Genomic DNA, 16,325 nt, shown 5'->3' on the forward strand with positions numbered 1-16,325 from the left:
GGTTCGCGTCGTTGGCTACCCAACGCTTCCCCGGTCGTCACGGTAACCAGTGCGCACGCGCAATCGGTTAAGCCGCCGAGGGCGGGCCTAGTGGAGGGCTCCACCCCGACGCGTGCGTATCGAATCACGTGGGTAGCGGACCTGCGGCTGAGTCCGGGGCGGCGGCCGCGCGGACTGGTGGCGGGACGGGATACGGAGATCGCACCGCTTATTGCAGGTAACGCGCCCGCGCCTTTCGCTCCCCACTTCCGGCCATGGCCACGCCCCCCGGGGACCCCGACCCTCGGGAACGCCCCCACGCCCCTTTGCCTCTCCCGGTAGCTGCGAACTCTTGGTTCCGCGCTGCCGGCGGTCACTCAGCAGCGGTAGCAGGTGTCCCGGGCCTCATCTTTGCTACATGGCTAGCACACGCGACACGCCCTGGGACCGCCCTTTATTCGCCGCTTCTTTATCCTTCCTTCCCCGCCGCTGGGTCTGAATGGGTTCTAGGATTCAGAACTGATGCAGAATGGCAGCTCTCCTGAAGAAAGCGCGCAGATCCTGCAGAGCCGGGTGGGTTGTGCAGAGTCGCTGGGCGTCGCCCGGCGTCGCAGAGGAGAGATGGGGAAATGAGCAGGAGAGTCCCTCTTCCACAACCAGGACTCAGCAAGGGTACAGGTTCCCACGGGCCGGTCGGGGGGAGGGGTGTTATGAACCACCAGCCAGGATTCTGAGCGTGCTTTAGTCTCAGGTCTTAGCTGTTACATCCTGGGATGTGACTTTGCATCCTTTTCCTCATGTGTATTGCCTCGTGAGATTGAAGGAGTGGTTCAAGTGAGGCTGTAGGGATAACACGCTTAGAAGTTTTATCATAAAATCGGGTCAGTACAAATAGTGGTAGTTAACATCGAACCCTGAATAATAACCCTGGCTAGTGGCTAATGGCTAGTGGCTAAGGTTTATTGATTGGTTGGGAAAGGCACTGTTTTAAGTGTTTTTGTGTATCACCTTATCTAATTCTCATTGTATCCGGGAAGTGTTAGCCCTTTTTACAGGTGTGTTGTATTGTAACTTAATCCCCAAGGGCAGGATCTTTTTTTCAGAGTGGCCCTAGTCATTCTGGGAATATTTCAGAAGTAGAGTTCAACATTACTGTATTAGCAGAGTGTGTATGTTATGGGGGGAGGGTGTTGCATGTATGTGTGTTCGTGGAAGCCACAGGTCAGTGTCTCTTAATCTCCACCTAATGTTTTGAGAAAATGTCTTTCAGTGAACCCATAGTTTCCTTTAGCTGGACTGACTGCCCCTTATGATTCTCTTGTTTGCTTTTTTCCCTCCCGATACTGGGGTTACAAATTGGTTCTACAGTTTTCCACTCTTACATACTACTGAGGATCTCAACTCAGGTCCTCAGGCTTGCACAGCAAACACTTACTCTCCTCAGCCATCTTTCCAGTTACCAGTGGACGGATATGTGTGTGTGTGTGTGTGTGTGTGTGTGTGTGTGTGTGTATGTATGTATCATTTGAGGCAAAATTCACATAACAAAATCCATCATTTTAGCCATTTTGAAATGTGCAAGTTAGCACTTTGTAATATATTTACAGTGCTGGGCTGTTGTCACCCCTCTAGTTCCAGATAACTCCCACCACAGCAAAAGAAATTCCATCCCATCAGTTGCAGTTTGGGCTCATCTTGCCCCCAGTCAGTGTTCCTAATCTGTTTTCTGTGTCTGTGGATTTCCCTCAGCCTCACATTTTCACACCAAAGCATACACTCATGCCACATTCCTTTTAAGAGCTCAGTGATATTCCAGTGTATCGTGGTTGGGCCACTTTGTGATCATCACGCAATGGACATTTTGGCAGTTTCATCTTTCGGCTGCTTTGAGTAAGGCTGATAGGAACCCACTTTGCAAAGTTTTAGTGTAAGCAAACATTTTCAGTTATTTTAGATGAGTACCTAGGAGTGGACTGTTGTTGCCTTAATTCCTAGTGCCTGAGTAGAGACCTGGATCTCAGGGTATTGGATCTTGGGTAAGAGTTCTGAGTTCTGGTTCCCATGTGGCTATTTTTCCCCCTCAACCTCACTGCTGATTCAATCAGTGATCAAAAATAGGCAGAAGAAGATAAGGACTACCAAAGGACACTGTAAGAGAATTTGTCAGAATGCTGATACAAAGTTTCAGGGTTTTTTTTTTTTTTTTTTTTTTTTTCTCTTGAGTGAAATTTGAGCTCTGGCACAAACAGTATCTGATGGGATTTGCCAAGGCAATACTGTATATACTAGGGCAATATTGTATTTACTAAGGCAGTATTGTATACACAGCATTTTGAATGCAGGAAAACCAGTTTCCACCATTACTAAATCCAAGATTGCAGGCTTAAATCAGAAGAACTTCTAGAAAATACTGTAAGGAAATTTCCGCCAGGGGTTTTAGCATGAAGTAAAATGTGATGGGCACTGCTAGTAAAGGAAGGGATCTGGAAACATCTAGTTCATCAACAATGCTAGCAAGAAATAGCAGTGAGAGTGTGTGTCTAGATTCTGTCAAGAACTCTTGTCATTCTGAGAGAAAAAGAAGATGATACAGTAGGAAGAGGGGCAAACGATGGGAACGGCATTTCAGAGATAGAGAAGCAGTAGCAGAGACAGTTCAGAGGAGTCTTGGCCCTATTACTAACCACCCCTACACACCCTGTTTGAGGGTGAACTCCTGGGTGTTCCTGCAGGTGGCACAGAGGAGGCAGTGTGCACACCCACCTTTGAGACAGGTGAGTCAGGTCTGTCAGTGGAAAGGGTTGGCAAGGTAGGGTGGAACCCTTGAGTGTCTTGTGGCCCAGAGTTCCACTGTGTGGCATGCCCCTGCACCAGTGCCCAGGAGATGTGACTAAGAATTCAAGTGGTGGCCCTGGGTGGAGAGGTGGGTAGCATGGGCAGAAATTGTATGTGGGGGTTCACGACCTACATCGAAACTGTGACCTCAGCCAGTAATGAAGACTCTGGAAGAGGAAGGTGCAGGTCAGTTCAGGACACTGGGGGACTCCTCAGGAACCACTCAAACAGGCAGCACTCAGCATCATTGTGGAGTGTTTCAGAACAGAAAGAGCCAGAGCAGCTGGTTTGGGGTACAAGCTGTGATGCCAGCATTCACAACACTGATCAAAGCCAGCTTGTGCCTCAAAAACAAACAAACCAACTCCAGCTTTCAGGAGGGTATGCCCTTCAGTGTAGAAGAGGGGATAAGGAGGAAGCCTGGGTGTCCTGGAACTTGTTGGATGCTGCTTTTGTTGGGCTGGTCACTGGGTAGGTGTTTTGTTTTCCTTTGAGCTGTACATAGTAGCTTTTAAATTTTGGAATGTGTTTTCTAGTTTCCTTTTTAAACTTTTGTTTTTGAGACATGTTCTCACTTGTAGACCAGGATGTCCTTGAACTCAGACATCCACTTGCCTCTGCCTCTTGAGTTCTGAGATGAAAGGAATGTGCCACTATGCCCAGCCCTTTTAAAAAAAAATTTAATATGGAGAAATTGGTTTTGGACACAGCTCCTGACCTCTGGAGGCCTGAGCTCCAGTTGAAAAGTCAGAGAGAAATGAAATACTGTGTTAGAGACAGAGCAGCAGAGGGTGGAGCTAGGTTGACAGGAGAAGAGGGGTCCTCAGGCTGGAGGAGGTTGCTCCTCAAGACTGTTGGTTGAATACAAGCTGGCTTAGAAGGCCAAACATGACTTAGGGTTCTATGTACAAGACAGACTCAGTGGACATACCAGGGCCAGACAAGAGCACCACACCAGTGGCTACAGAGGGTCAGGAGGCCTTGTCAGTCCTTCCCAGCCTGCAGGGTCACACAGTCACCCTTCAGCTTCCTGATAACACTATGGTTACGGCTGAGGGCCTGTTGCAGTGTCTTCCAGACTGACAGTGCATTATCTGTCTGGCCATCCCTTCTTCCCAATATCTGCCCCTGTGTCTACCATATTTCCTTCTGTAACATGACTTAACAAGTGATTATTACCTGTAGTTCTAAAGGTAAGAAAGGTAATTTAGAGACTAAAGCCCACCTCACTAAACCAAAGTCACAGTCCCCAGCAGGGTCCTTCTGGAGACCCCAGGGAAGATTGTCCTCACTCTTGTTGCCCGCCAGAGTCGTTCACAGGTCTTAACTGTGACCCTGTGGAGACTGTGGTCATACCACTCGTTCTGCCTTTGACCTTCCTGTCCCCAAGGAAGGACACATGGGAATGTTCAGTCATGCCTCAGGGCTGTGCCTGGAGTGGGGGCAGGCTAGACAGCCGTCCTCTTTTAGTCCTAGGGATCTTACTCATCTGTGTGTGTTGTTTTTGCCCCCTCCCTCAGCAGTCCTGCAAATGCCCTACCTCATAGATGGTCAGTTATCTTTCTGTGGGTGTCCAGGCACATGGGCCCAGGGGAGTCCTGATTTATTTCTCAACTTTTCTTTGGTCTGGAACATTGAGTTGCCATCTTCAGCCCTGTTTGAATAATTTAATTTTCATGCACACTTTCCTGTGTAAGGCCCCACCCCCTCCCCCACCCAGGTCAGTGACCATCCGTTTAGGTCTTTTGATGGCTTTGTGCTTTATTCATAAATCTGGTGTTTGGCTCCACAGGGCTTCTGAGAGTTTGGTGGGTGTGAGTCAGATCTCACCTTAGCCTGGCTGGGAGGAATGGCTGACTGGTGTTTTCTCATGTCAAGACTCCAGGGCACCATGGCTGCCAGCGCCTGTTTCTAAGCAACACAACATAGCTGGTGGGGCCACTGTCTCAGCAGTTCATGACAGTGGCCAGCTGGGGAAGGGACTCCAGGGGTAATGGAAAATCCTGCCAAGCCCCCCCCCCCAATTTAAGTCCTCCTTCCTGCCAGGGAATGAGAAAGTGTTGGGCACCCGGGTTCAAGCAGGCCAGTCAGAATCTACCAGGCTTTGGGCATGGATTACACAGGGTGGCTCGTGTGGAAAGTTCAAGAGGTTGGGGAAGGTAGTCTTCAGAGAGGGTGACCCTTCCACAGGTAGGTGGAGGGACCAGAGCTGGTCCCTGATGTGGGCAGGCAGTTGCCAGACTCAGGTGCTGTAGGTCAGTACAGATTGTTCCCCAAGCTCACCTGGATGGATTTTTGTCCTATCTGATGATGAAGAAGAGAGTCAGGACAAGGAAGGAATGTCCTCTTCACTGTACCTCCAAGGCCAGGGGACTGTCCCCAGGCGTGTACTCTTTGCTTTGCTGCTGACTCATGCATTAAAAGTTTGCTTTGTTTTGAAAGCATTGATCTTAGTTTTGCATAAAGTATCCCCAGCTGAGCTGGGGATTTATCTGTTGTTAGCTTCCCTTCACAGCTTGCATCTAAGAGGACAGAGCTGGCAGCAGGCAGCAGAGAGAAGACGGGCGGCCCACAGTGAGGAGAACAGAGCCCCTCTGAGGTTAGGCGCCTTCCACTGGGTTTGCTTCACTGGTGTTCAGAGTCTTGGGAAACCTAGGGCAGAGGGTAGCGCCATCCCTTCATCACCCCCTCCTCTCCCTCCCTCCTTTGTTCCCTTTCTCCCCCCCCCACCCCCTTTCTTTGCAGTGCTGGTGCTTGTAGCCAGGACTTCGTGTTGGACAAGCCACTGAGCCACACTTCCACCACCCCCTTGGATGTTTTTCATTAAGTTCCAGGCTTGCTTTGAACTTCAATCTTCCCTCTTTAGCTTCTCCACTAGCTGGGGTTACAGATCTGGCCATAGGCCTGATTTATTTATTTATTTATTTATCTATTTATTTATTTTTCCTCACCATGTAGCCCTGGCTGGTCAGGAACTTACTATGTAGACCAGGTTGGCTTTGAACTCACAGAGATCCACCTACCGCTGCCTCACCAATGCTGGGATTAAAGGCATTAAAGGCATATACCATAGGTTCAACTGGGGTCTGACTTTTTTATTTTTATATGTATTTTATTTATTATTATTATTACTATTATTATTATTTTGGGTTTTCGAGACAGGGTTTCTCAGTGTAGCTCTGTGGACCAGGCTGGCCTCTTAACTCACAGAGATCCACCTGTCTCTGCCTCCCGAGTGCTGGGATTAAAGGTGTTCACCACCACCACCTGGATATATATATGAGACAAGGTCTTACTTAATAGCCCAGCTTTTCGGTCTTAAACTGGAACTCCCCTTTCCTCAGCCTCCCAACTTACGTGTACACATCAATATCTAAGGTTAAGAAAAGCTTTCAAAACGTACTGTCACATCAGCTTGATTGCTGCCCTGTGTGAAGTGTGGAACTTACTGGGTGGGGGAAATGCCTTGTGTGGTTAAGGCCACTGCAGCCTACTGGCATGCGTCTTCTGTCTGTGGCTGTGGAATCTCAGCTGCCCCACAGCAGTTGCTCAGTTTTCTCTTCAGGCTTCTCTGTGTGTTTTACTCGGGAGGCAGTGTGCTCACAGGTTTCTGCTTGGTTGTTACTTTGTTTCTTTCTTCCCTCTGCAAAACTTGATAGAGCTTGAATTTCCTCACAGTAGACACAGAGGGCACCCACTCCTTCCCCAAAGCTTGTATGTACCATTTTGCCACTGTGTTGACTGTTTCCAGGACTCCCCTCTTCTCACATTAAATGGATTCCCTTCCAAAAGTCATTCCCACAAGTTTTACATTTTCTTTTCTTGAGGGAGAGGGGGTAGTACTTAAAGACTAGTTTCCTGTGTGTAATCTCAGCTGTCTTACTATGTGTGTGAGCCTTTGGGCTCATCTGGCCATTTAGTGTACACTGGATCTGACCACAGCGGCTCCTCTGCTGTTGTCCAGGATGGAGCCTAGCCATGGTCATGCCATCGAGACCATGCCTGACCTCTGTTCACTTCTCCAGGGTCCCCTCTGCTTTAGACTAAGATACTCCGATGAGCTTGTATTTTAATTGTTAAATGCCTGCCTTTGTCTTGGATCCTTGCCACCTGTCACAATACTTGCCACGTGTCTGCCCTTTAGTGTTTGCTGTGTTTACACTTAGAAGAGGTGTGTGGGACTTTCTCATACCTAGAGGCCAGGGGGAAAATACCAGGCAATCCAAGTTAGTAAGGGAGGGTGCTTGCTGTGCTGTTGTAAAAGGACACCATCTCCTTACATTTTGGGAGTGAGTGCTCCTTTTATTTAATAAGCATGTTATCTTACTTGTCATTGTCAAGGTAGCAGGTCTCTGTACTTGCTGACTGACCAATTCCAGGAGCTGGACACGTTCCAGCTGCTATCAGTGATAATTGTGCCTCCTGCAGCTTGGAAGTAGGGCACTCATGTTTCTTTTTGGTCAAGCTACTTGTAGTTCAGAGTCAAGATTTTTGGAGGAATTTGGTGACTGAATAGTTCTATTGAATAATCTCTTGGAAGGCAAGAACTTCCTAAACCACAGGTGCTAGACAGTGAGATCATGTGACAGTAGCAGGCTGTGTGCTCTCAGGAGTTACTGTTACTTGAATATAGAGTCGCGAAGGCAGGCGAGGGTTCTCCCTCCTCCCTCTGAGGAGGTCCACTCTGTCCACAAAGTGCAGTTCACTCTCCTCTTGTCCTTGCAGGTTGCCATGGCTGCGGTTGACAGCTTCTACCTCTTGTACAGGGAAATCGCCAGGTCTTGCAATTGCTATATGGAAGCACTGGCCTTGGTGGGAGCCTGGTACACAGCCAGAAAGAGCATCACGGTCATCTGTGACTTCTACAGCCTGGTCAGGCTGCACTTCATCCCTCGCCTGGGGAGCAGGCCCGACCTCATCAAGCAGTATGGAAGATGGGCCGTCGTCAGTGGTAATGTGACTTCAGCTCCAGTGGTCTTTCTGGTTGGGTTGTGTTTATTAAGTCAGTGCTTCCAGCAAGGAGCTGCAGAATTTAACTGCAGGCTTCTGCCTGCTCTTCCCACCTCACTTCAGGGAGCCCTACCCTCAGAGGCATCCCCTCATTACTCCAGCTCCTGTTCCCAGCCACCCCCCTTCCTACCCCTCATATATCTTTTCTGCTCTCTGTTTAGAAATCATCCTTTGGGGTTCTCAAAGCTCTCAGAATTGCTTTACCTGTTTTGAATTGCATTGTGATTTATCTCCTTTTCTCAGAAACCTCATCCTGACACCTAAGCAAGCCAGGGTCAAGTTTAGAAGCAGATTTCTACATAGTGCCCTTCTCTAGTGGGCTGAGCTGAGTATGAGCAGCACCTGGTTTGTCCATCAGGATATCTTGGAGAGCATGCATTTGTGTGTGTGTGTGTGTGTGTGTGTGTGTGCGCGCGCGCGCGCGCGCGTGTGTGCCATGTGTTCATGTAAAAGGTCTGGGAACAACTTTTGGGAGTCAGTTCTCTCCTTCCACCACATGGGGCCTAGGGTTTGAACTCAGGTCATCAGTCTTGGCAGTAAGCACCTTTACCCACTGAGCCCTCTTGCTAGTTCCTGCCTGAGAATCTTTACCATTATGATTCATCTTATCAATTGAACATAATCCTTAACTGACAGATGTTACACATTTTCCCTCCAGTGTATGTTTTTCTCTGATGAGAACGACAATGAGTAGCTGTGGTTCTCTGTAAGTATACCATGCTTCAACATGCTCAGGCCTCCTGGCTTGCCTTGCAGGGGCCACAGATGGCATTGGGAAGGCCTATGCTGAGGAGTTAGCAAACCATGGACTCAACATCATCCTGATCAGCCAGGAAGAAGAAAAGCTGCGGGCTGTGGCCCAGCACATAGCTGACACTTACAGAGTGGAGACAGTTGTCATGGTGGTGGACTTCAGCAAAGGCCGGGAGATTTATGCTTCAATCCGAGAAGCCCTGAAAGACATTGACATTGGCATCCTGGTGAATGACATGGGTGCATTCTACCCTTACCCCCAGTATTTCACCCAGCTTCCTGAGAACACACTCTGGGACATTGTGAATGTGAACATTGCGGCTGCAAGCTTGATGGTCCATATAGTGCTTCCGGGAATGGTGGAGAGAAAGAAGGGCGCCATTGTCACAGTGTCTTCCGGCTCCTGCTGCAAGCCTACACCACAGCTAGCTGCCTTTTCTGCATCCAAGGTCAGGCTCTTCTTTCTGTGGGATAGTCAGGGAGTAGCCAGCTCTCATTTGCTTATGCTGGAAGTTTTCCTGGAGACGGGAACAGGCAGGCAGGCAGGTCTTTTGCTCCTGGGTTTTCTTTCAAGGTCCTTATAGGTTCAAAGTACTCTTCCTCTGCCCTCCTCCCTCCCCAGGCCTATCTGGACCACTTCAGCAGAGCCCTGCAGTATGAGTATGCCTCTAAAGGGATCTTCGTGCAGAGTCTGATCCCTTTCTACGTGACCACCAGTGTGACTGCACCTGGCAGCTTCCTGCGCAGATGCCCGTGGCTGGCACCTTCGCCGAGAGTGTATGCACAGCATGCTGTGTCGACCCTGGGCATTTCGAGAAGGACCACAGGCTACTGGTCCCACTCTATTCAGGTAGCCCCTTGCCATCAGGTCAAAAACTCTGTGAGCCATGCCAGGGACTAAGGGTTAGGAATTCCCAGTGATTTCACTTACAGTGCTAGATGCTCATGTGTGGTGATTAACAGTTTTTAAGTTTCCTCCCTCCCCCATGTTCCCCCCCCCAAAAAAAAAGACATGAAGCAGGCTGCTTCAGTGTGTGTGGGAATGTGAGGATACTGGGAGCTTGAGTAGGGATTTCAGTACAGAGAATAGGGAGTTCATTTGGTGATGTCTGAAGTGGAAAAGCTATATGCACAGCCCAATTCAGAAAACCCTAAGATAGGGCCAAAAGCACATAACTATCATGTCAAAAAAATCTTCATGTATTCTTGGATTCATTTACTCAGGAAACCTAGAATTTTTCCTAAGTTTTTTTTTTTTTTTTTTCAGACAAAACAAAGATTTTCTTAAAAGAGTATTTTGGGGCCAGCCAGATGGCTCAGCAGGTAAAGGTACTTGCCACCAGGTCTAGTGACCTGAGTTTGATCTCCAAGACCCATGTGCTGGAAGGAGAGAATCCTTCCCACTAGTTGTCCTCAGATGTCTACACACACCATATCGTGCATGCACACACAAATAAGTAATGAAAATATTTTGAAAAATATTTGAACTTCTGCTGGGTGTGTTGACACTCGCCTTTAACCCCAGCACTCAGGAGGCAGAGGCAGGCGAATCTCTGTGAGTTTGAATCCAGCCTGGTCTGCAAAATTAGTATCAGGGTAGTCAAAGTTGATACACAGAGAAACCCTGTCTCAAAAATCAAAAAAGAAAAATATTTGAACTTAATGGAATATTTAAGATTGTGATTTTTAATCACTAGGGCAATAACTAAATGATATATGATAATTTGTTTCTTATCTGGAATATAAATACATGTTCCCAGATTAGAATTTACTGGGTGTTTCTGATTACCAGTTAAATACTTTGGGGGCTGTTGTGTATAAAGATAATTTAGTTTACCACCACAAAATAAATGTGAGCAAATCAGCAGATAACTCTTATATTCGTCCATAGGCTCAGAGCTATAGGTTTGTCTAAAAAGTTGTATTAGCAGCCGTTTCTGAGTTTGTACTTACTTGAGAACTAAGCAGAGAAACCTGAAAAGTAGTTTAAGGCTGGCTGTGATAGCCCAGCCATCTCTTCAATAGTCAAGAGTCTGAGACAGGAGGATCTCAACTTGGGAGCAGCCTGGCCTATGTAGTGAGACCATTTTTCTCAAAACAAAACAAAAAATTGGAAAGTGGCCCCAAGGCCTTGAAGCCCCCTTAGAGATGCAGCTTCGAGGACAAGTGATGAATGTATTCTTCACATAAGTGCAAGCTGGTAATCCCAGCCACTTTGGAGGATGAGGCAGAAGGATTGCAGAGCCTACCTGTGCTATGGAGTGAGTTCAAGGCTAGCCTGGGCAATTTATCAAGACTTTGTCTCAAAATAGCAAAGTTTAAGAGAGAGAGAGTGCCAATGCCTTCCGATGACTTTCTGAACTTCATTATTGGGTTTTTGCTGCCCCAGGATCACCGCTTTCTTAAGCCTGGATGGGTCAGCACCCTTGACATGACTCAACCTCTAAAGAGTTTAAAGAGCCTGAAACCCCTTCTTGTACCTCTGCTTCCCAAACTCTGACCCCAGCTCAGAGTGGTTCAGTCCTTCCATGTCTAATGAGTGCAATGAGTTTCTAGCTAGATGAGTGCAAAGCCCAAAGTAGCATAGCCAAGACCCAAGATGAACCTGCAGAGGGTAAGAAGAGTAAAGGCATTGTCTCTGGAGCAATGTCTCCTATAACAAAGGGCGTAGGGATTTATTCAGGAAGGCTCTACATATTTTCATAGAGTTGGCTCATGCTCTTTTTAAGGTTACAGAGGTTAGTGATGGACAGGGATGCTCATCATAAAGTACAGTTCGAACTTAAAGGCCATTTTGAAGATGTCCTGACTCAGGACTGTGCCTTTGAAGCTTCAGTGCTACATGTCTGCACCCTGAGAATAAAGTTCATCACTCCTCTTCCCTTCACTCTTACAGACAGCTGCTGAGAGAGCCAGCACTTGAGTGGCATGCTGGCAAACTGCTCTCTGGTTGACTCCACTTGGCTCCCTTCCCACTAAGTAAACCCTGAAACACACATAACGAGTACCACCAAGGGACTCCCAGGGTCTCATCTGTCTCAGGGGCCCATGGTGTTGTATGAGCCACTCCCAGGTCCTCCTAAGGGACCCTTGCAAGACTCTTTTTCATCTCCTTGGGTTTAAGTGAAGCCTGTTCAGGGTGGCACAGCTGCATCCCCTCCTTGGAGTTAGATGAAACCTGTCCAGGATAGTACAGATGTAGCTCCGCTTTGGAGTTAGTATGTTTTACTTAGGACATATGTTCCCAGTACCTTGCAGAAAGGGAATAGGTGCTGTTGGTGGACATCACGATGGGGCATTGTGTCCTTGTGCAAATTTGAATGAACTGAGGTGAGTGCCTGTTGTTTAATGTGGTCAGTAGCTGTCTGTTAACTGGGTTAGGGCCCACAGTGATCTGTAACCTTATTTCTTCAGCTTTGATGGTTTGGGATTCTAACTACATCTCCCTCTTTCTTTCATTTGTAGTTTCTTTTTGCACAGTATATGCCTGAGTGGCTCTGGGTTTGGGGAGCAAACCTTCTCCACCGCTCCCTACGGAAAGAGGCCTTATCCCACCAAGCCTGAATCTGGACGCTCAGGGGAAGTTTCTCCAAGTCACAGCAACCTGCAGTATTCCGGCATTTGGAAAATTTAGTTCACCTGTGTGTTGTCTCTTACTGAGTACCTAGTGTGTTGCCATCTTTCACGAGGCCGACTTTCAGTCTGTGAGAAAACCTCAGGGACCACATAGGTGGCCCAGGGCACAGAGCCACGAAGCTTAAGAACAGAACAGAAGGCTTCCCTAACACTTAGAAAGTGACTGGCCAGTTTCTGTAAGGGAAATCACCTTTTCCTCTTATAGGTGATTATAGTACTGGCTGGGCATGGTGGCTATGTCTTTTTAATTCCAGCAATGGGGAGATAGAGACAGGTGCAGCTCTCTCTATTTGTCTGGGCTATACAGGGAGTTTCTGGCCAGCCAGGGATACATAATTACAACCTATCTTAAATAATAATAATGTTCATCAGGATGACAACAGAAAAGTGTTATTTTCTAACTGTGAGTGCAAGTGGTGTTAGTAGTAGATATGTGTGTCACATCACATTGCTCCAAGTGAGGGCATGTGTGTGTGCACACTGCCTTTCTCTTTTGTCTCCCTAGAACCATGTGTATGCCATGTGCTGTGTGTGTGTGTCTGAGCAATGTTACTGATATGACTTTATTTAATAGAGACTTTGTCAGGACGAGGAAATGGGGTTCCTTACCATATAAAAGTCTGGGTTACTCCTTTCCACATGGTAAAAGCCTGCCCGACTCTGTCGTGGGCTCACCATGTGGACACTGCTTCCTTTGAGTATTGTTGTCTTTCTACTCTATGGGAGGGTTTCATTCCTAGATTGGGGTACGTAATGGGTTATCTTTTGATTTCTAAGTTAATTGTTGTGGCTATGTAGTGATTCTCTGTAATCCATATTGTAACTGACCCCTTCAAAGCTGCTTATAGATGGTTTTCATACACTTTTCTATGTAATCCAATTCCATCCCAGGAGCATTGTTGATAAAATCATCAAGTGTTTGTGGAATAGTGGTTAAAATATGAGCAACTTTTGTGTGTGGTATGAGGTATTGTGGAAATGATGTTAGAAGCTCATTTTTGGCCTGTATAATGAGTGTGTACACTATAGCAAATGCTTTTATTGGTGTGAAGATAATTTACACAAACTCCCACAATATGGGTGAGCATTGAAACTTACTGTGTTTAATTCTGTCTCAGAAAATCAAGCACTTGTAAGGATTTTGTAGTTGGCACATGTAAGTCATGATATCGTAGAGGATACTACATGGTGGAGTGGGGGAATGTGGCACTTAACACTGTGGCGTTGATTCTGGACCTGGGAAATGAAAATGGGTGAAATGCTAGGACTTGTGTGGAATTATTTCAGGTGACATTCCATCACCTGTAGGCCCAAGTGCACTTTGCCCACAGTATCACCTGCAGCATTTCTAGCTGTGACTGGGATCCGGAAGATCAGTGGTTAGATCCTAAAGTTCTTCCGGTCTTCAATTATGTCTTCAAAACATGTGCAGAACTCAATGCTTGGAGATAGTGGCAGGAGAGCATTGCTGTAGTCTTCTATGAGAATTCTGAATATGTGATAAGCAACAGCAACTCCACTTGAAACATCATTAGGCATGATCCCATGGGGGTGGGGGCTCAGGAGCTCAAGGCTGTCGTGAACCACATAGTGAAACCATGGTTCAGGAAACAAAAACCATTGCAGGAACACACTGTGAGTTCTGTGTAAGGTTCCATGGTTCATTATTTAGACTTGCCAGGAAAAGTATGGAGTCCTTGCTGTGTGATTAAAAAGAGGGCCACTCTGTCAGTAATGGCTCCTCAGCAGGACTCAGCTAGAACTTGATCATTGGTGCAGATTCAGAGCACAGTGATCATGACTCCAGTAAGACACAAACCAGACATCCTTAGGCTTTCTAGCTCTTATATCTGCCCCTCTGCTGAGAGTTACTCCTCTCACTGTGGACATGTTTTGTTTTTACCAGTGAAGGAGGAGCTCTGAACTTGAGCCTTTGTAACTTCTCCTGTGAATTGAAATGTAACAATAAAAGCATCACTGTTTCCTTCAGAAGGTGTCACTGCCATGAAGGGGTCCCCCCCCCCCTTGTGGATACAGTGAGCAGAAGTTGACTTGTCAACACCTATGATTGTCATTGATTAAACAACAAGGCACACCAGTGTGCCTACTGCCTGCAGAGCCCCCAAGAGATCTTGCTCTTCTGATGGCTGAGTAGGTAAGGATGGGTTAGGAACTTGGCAGTGTAGAGATGGTGGGGTGACTCATGATCCATTTCAGTTTTGTGGGTACAAAATCAGTTGTAGCTTTTAAAAAATAGGAAGAAAAAATAGAACAGATATAGTTCTGAAGTTTTTTTAAAGATTTAGTGTGTGTGTGGGGAGAGAGAGAGAGAGAATTCATATTCTCCATATGTGTGCAGATACCCTTGGAGGCCAGAAGGCATCAGATACCCTGGAACTGGAAGTTACACATGGTTATGAAATACTATGTGGGCGATGGGGACCGAACCTGGGTCCTGAGCCATCTCTCCAGCCCAGATGTTATTTTTCTTTGTATCTGTGTGAGTGTATGCCACAAGTGTGCAGGTACCTACAAAGACCAGAAAAAGAGTGCTATCTGGACTGGAGTTACAGGTGGTTGTGAGCTACCTGGTGTAGGTGCTGGGAACTGAACTCAAGTCCTCTGCAAGAGCAGGAAGTGCTCTTGACCGCTGAACGTCTCTCCAGCCTCCTGATCAGCCATTTTTGTTTTGCTTACCTCAGTGATGTAAAATTTCTCTATATATGAGCTCTAGAGGCTTGGTGGTGTCTTCTCAGACCTGATGCCTAGTGCCCTCAGCCTCTACTCTTACCTACCCACAGTGAACTTGATTCAGTCCCTGACTTAGGACTGTCAGTGCCTCCTATGTGCTTTGAGTTTTGATGTGTTTGTGGGAGAGTGGTGTATGCACTTTCAGCACCCTCAGTACTGAATAGTGACAGCTCTGGCAACTGTGTGCTCGCATGGTTGTTAAGCAGTTATCCCTTGGTGTCTGTGTGGAATCAGTCCTGAGAGCTCCGTGGACACCAAACTCTGCTGATGCCTAAGTTCCTTGAATCAAATGAAATAGGTTAGCATGTAATGGCACAGGTCCTATGTCATCTGAAGTCCTCTCAAGATTATAACATCCAACACTACATAAAGAGCATACTGTAGGCTCGATATGCCTTCCCAGTGGGTTCTGGCTACTGCAGAAAAAGGAAGCAGGACAGAAATCCCCATCAGCTTCAGTAGTTTCTGGGCTCACAGTTACAATTCAGTTCCAGAGTTTGGCTCTAGGTAATACAATGAAGTATTTGTCACTTCTCCTGAGACAGCCCCTAGGTGCGTGTTAACCAGGGCCATCCCACCTGCTTGGCAGAAAATTGCTCTTCCATGTAAGAGAACCTAGACTTAATGAGAACCAGGATTTAGTGGTGCTGTGACCCAGTGCTGTCTCTTTGGACAGTCCAACAGAGGCATGTTCTTTGATAGGGGAATATTCCTGATGGCTAGCTGTGAGCCACAGTGTCTCCTTTTGTTTTGGCCCTAATAAGTGGCAATCTTAGTGAACAAATAGAAACACTGGGCAAACCTAATCTGTAATTATGTTCAAGGTGCAAACATTTCTGTCCTATGGTCTGGTAAGCACACTGTTCAGCCTTGAGCATTCCTTTAGCTAAAGTCTACTGCATGTAACTTAATATTTTCTAAGCAGGTTTAACGGATCCTTTATACCATCAACTTATTGTTTTTCCTGTGTGAGCAGGAGGCTTGTAGTTACTGGGATCCAGGCAGCAGAGTGACTGACACCCTTGGGAGAGTAGGGAGTGTAGGCAGAGAGCAAGATGGAAGTTCTTGGGAATGGGCAGACAGTAGGGTCTCTGCATAGCATCTCCTGCATGATGGGCCCTGCATGGGATATACTGGAACCTGGGAACAAACAGTATACTGTTTTCAAGGTGTGGGGCTATATCCACAGACCACACGTCTACCTCAAAATTTCCCTTTTAAAATTTTGTATGCCTGTGTGGGTCTGTGCATATGTGGGCACCTGGCCCACAGAGGCCAAAAACTTAAGATCCCCCTGAAGCTGAAGTTGCAGGTGGTTGTGAGCTGCCCAGTATGGGTGCTGACTCTAAACTTGGGTCCTT

The 16,325-nt window shown here is 47.0% G+C and overlaps 1 protein-coding gene across 2 annotated transcripts; it reads left to right on the plus strand.

Annotated features, from left to right (window-relative positions):
• Positions 1-109: 109 nt before the first annotated feature.
• Positions 110-14,205, plus strand: Hsdl1 (hydroxysteroid dehydrogenase like 1). Of its 2 annotated transcripts, none has more exons than XM_051201407.1 (5): positions 110-217; positions 7,540-7,765; positions 8,581-9,026; positions 9,200-9,427; positions 12,043-14,205. In XM_051201407.1, the coding sequence occupies exons 2-5, from the start codon at positions 7,546-7,548 to the stop codon at positions 12,139-12,141; spliced, it is 993 nt and encodes a 330-aa protein (XP_051057364.1). In that variant the 5' UTR covers positions 110-217; positions 7,540-7,545; the 3' UTR covers positions 12,142-14,205. The 2 variants fall into 2 exon arrangements, with proteins under 2 accessions (XP_051057364.1, XP_051057363.1); XM_051201406.1 differs by lacking the exon at positions 110-217 and adding an exon at positions 487-552.
• Positions 14,206-16,325: the final 2,120 nt, after the last annotated feature.

This window comes from Phodopus roborovskii, unplaced genomic scaffold, assembly GCF_943737965.1.
Source record: "Phodopus roborovskii unplaced genomic scaffold, PHOROB, whole genome shotgun sequence".
In the NCBI taxonomy this organism is placed as follows: Eukaryota; Metazoa; Chordata; class Mammalia; order Rodentia; family Cricetidae; genus Phodopus; species Phodopus roborovskii.

Excerpts from the sequence above, each read along its gene's own strand:
- Hsdl1 (XM_051201406.1), top strand. The coding sequence starts at position 502 with ATGCAGAATGGCAGCTCTCCTGAAGAAAGCGCGCAGATCCTGCAGAGC. Across the intron at positions 7,766-8,580 it reads AAGATGGGCCGTCGTCAGTG|GGGCCACAGATGGCATTGGG; the intron begins GTAATGTGACTT and ends CTTGCCTTGCAG. Across the intron at positions 9,027-9,199 it reads CTGCCTTTTCTGCATCCAAG|GCCTATCTGGACCACTTCAG; the intron begins GTCAGGCTCTTC and ends CTCCCTCCCCAG.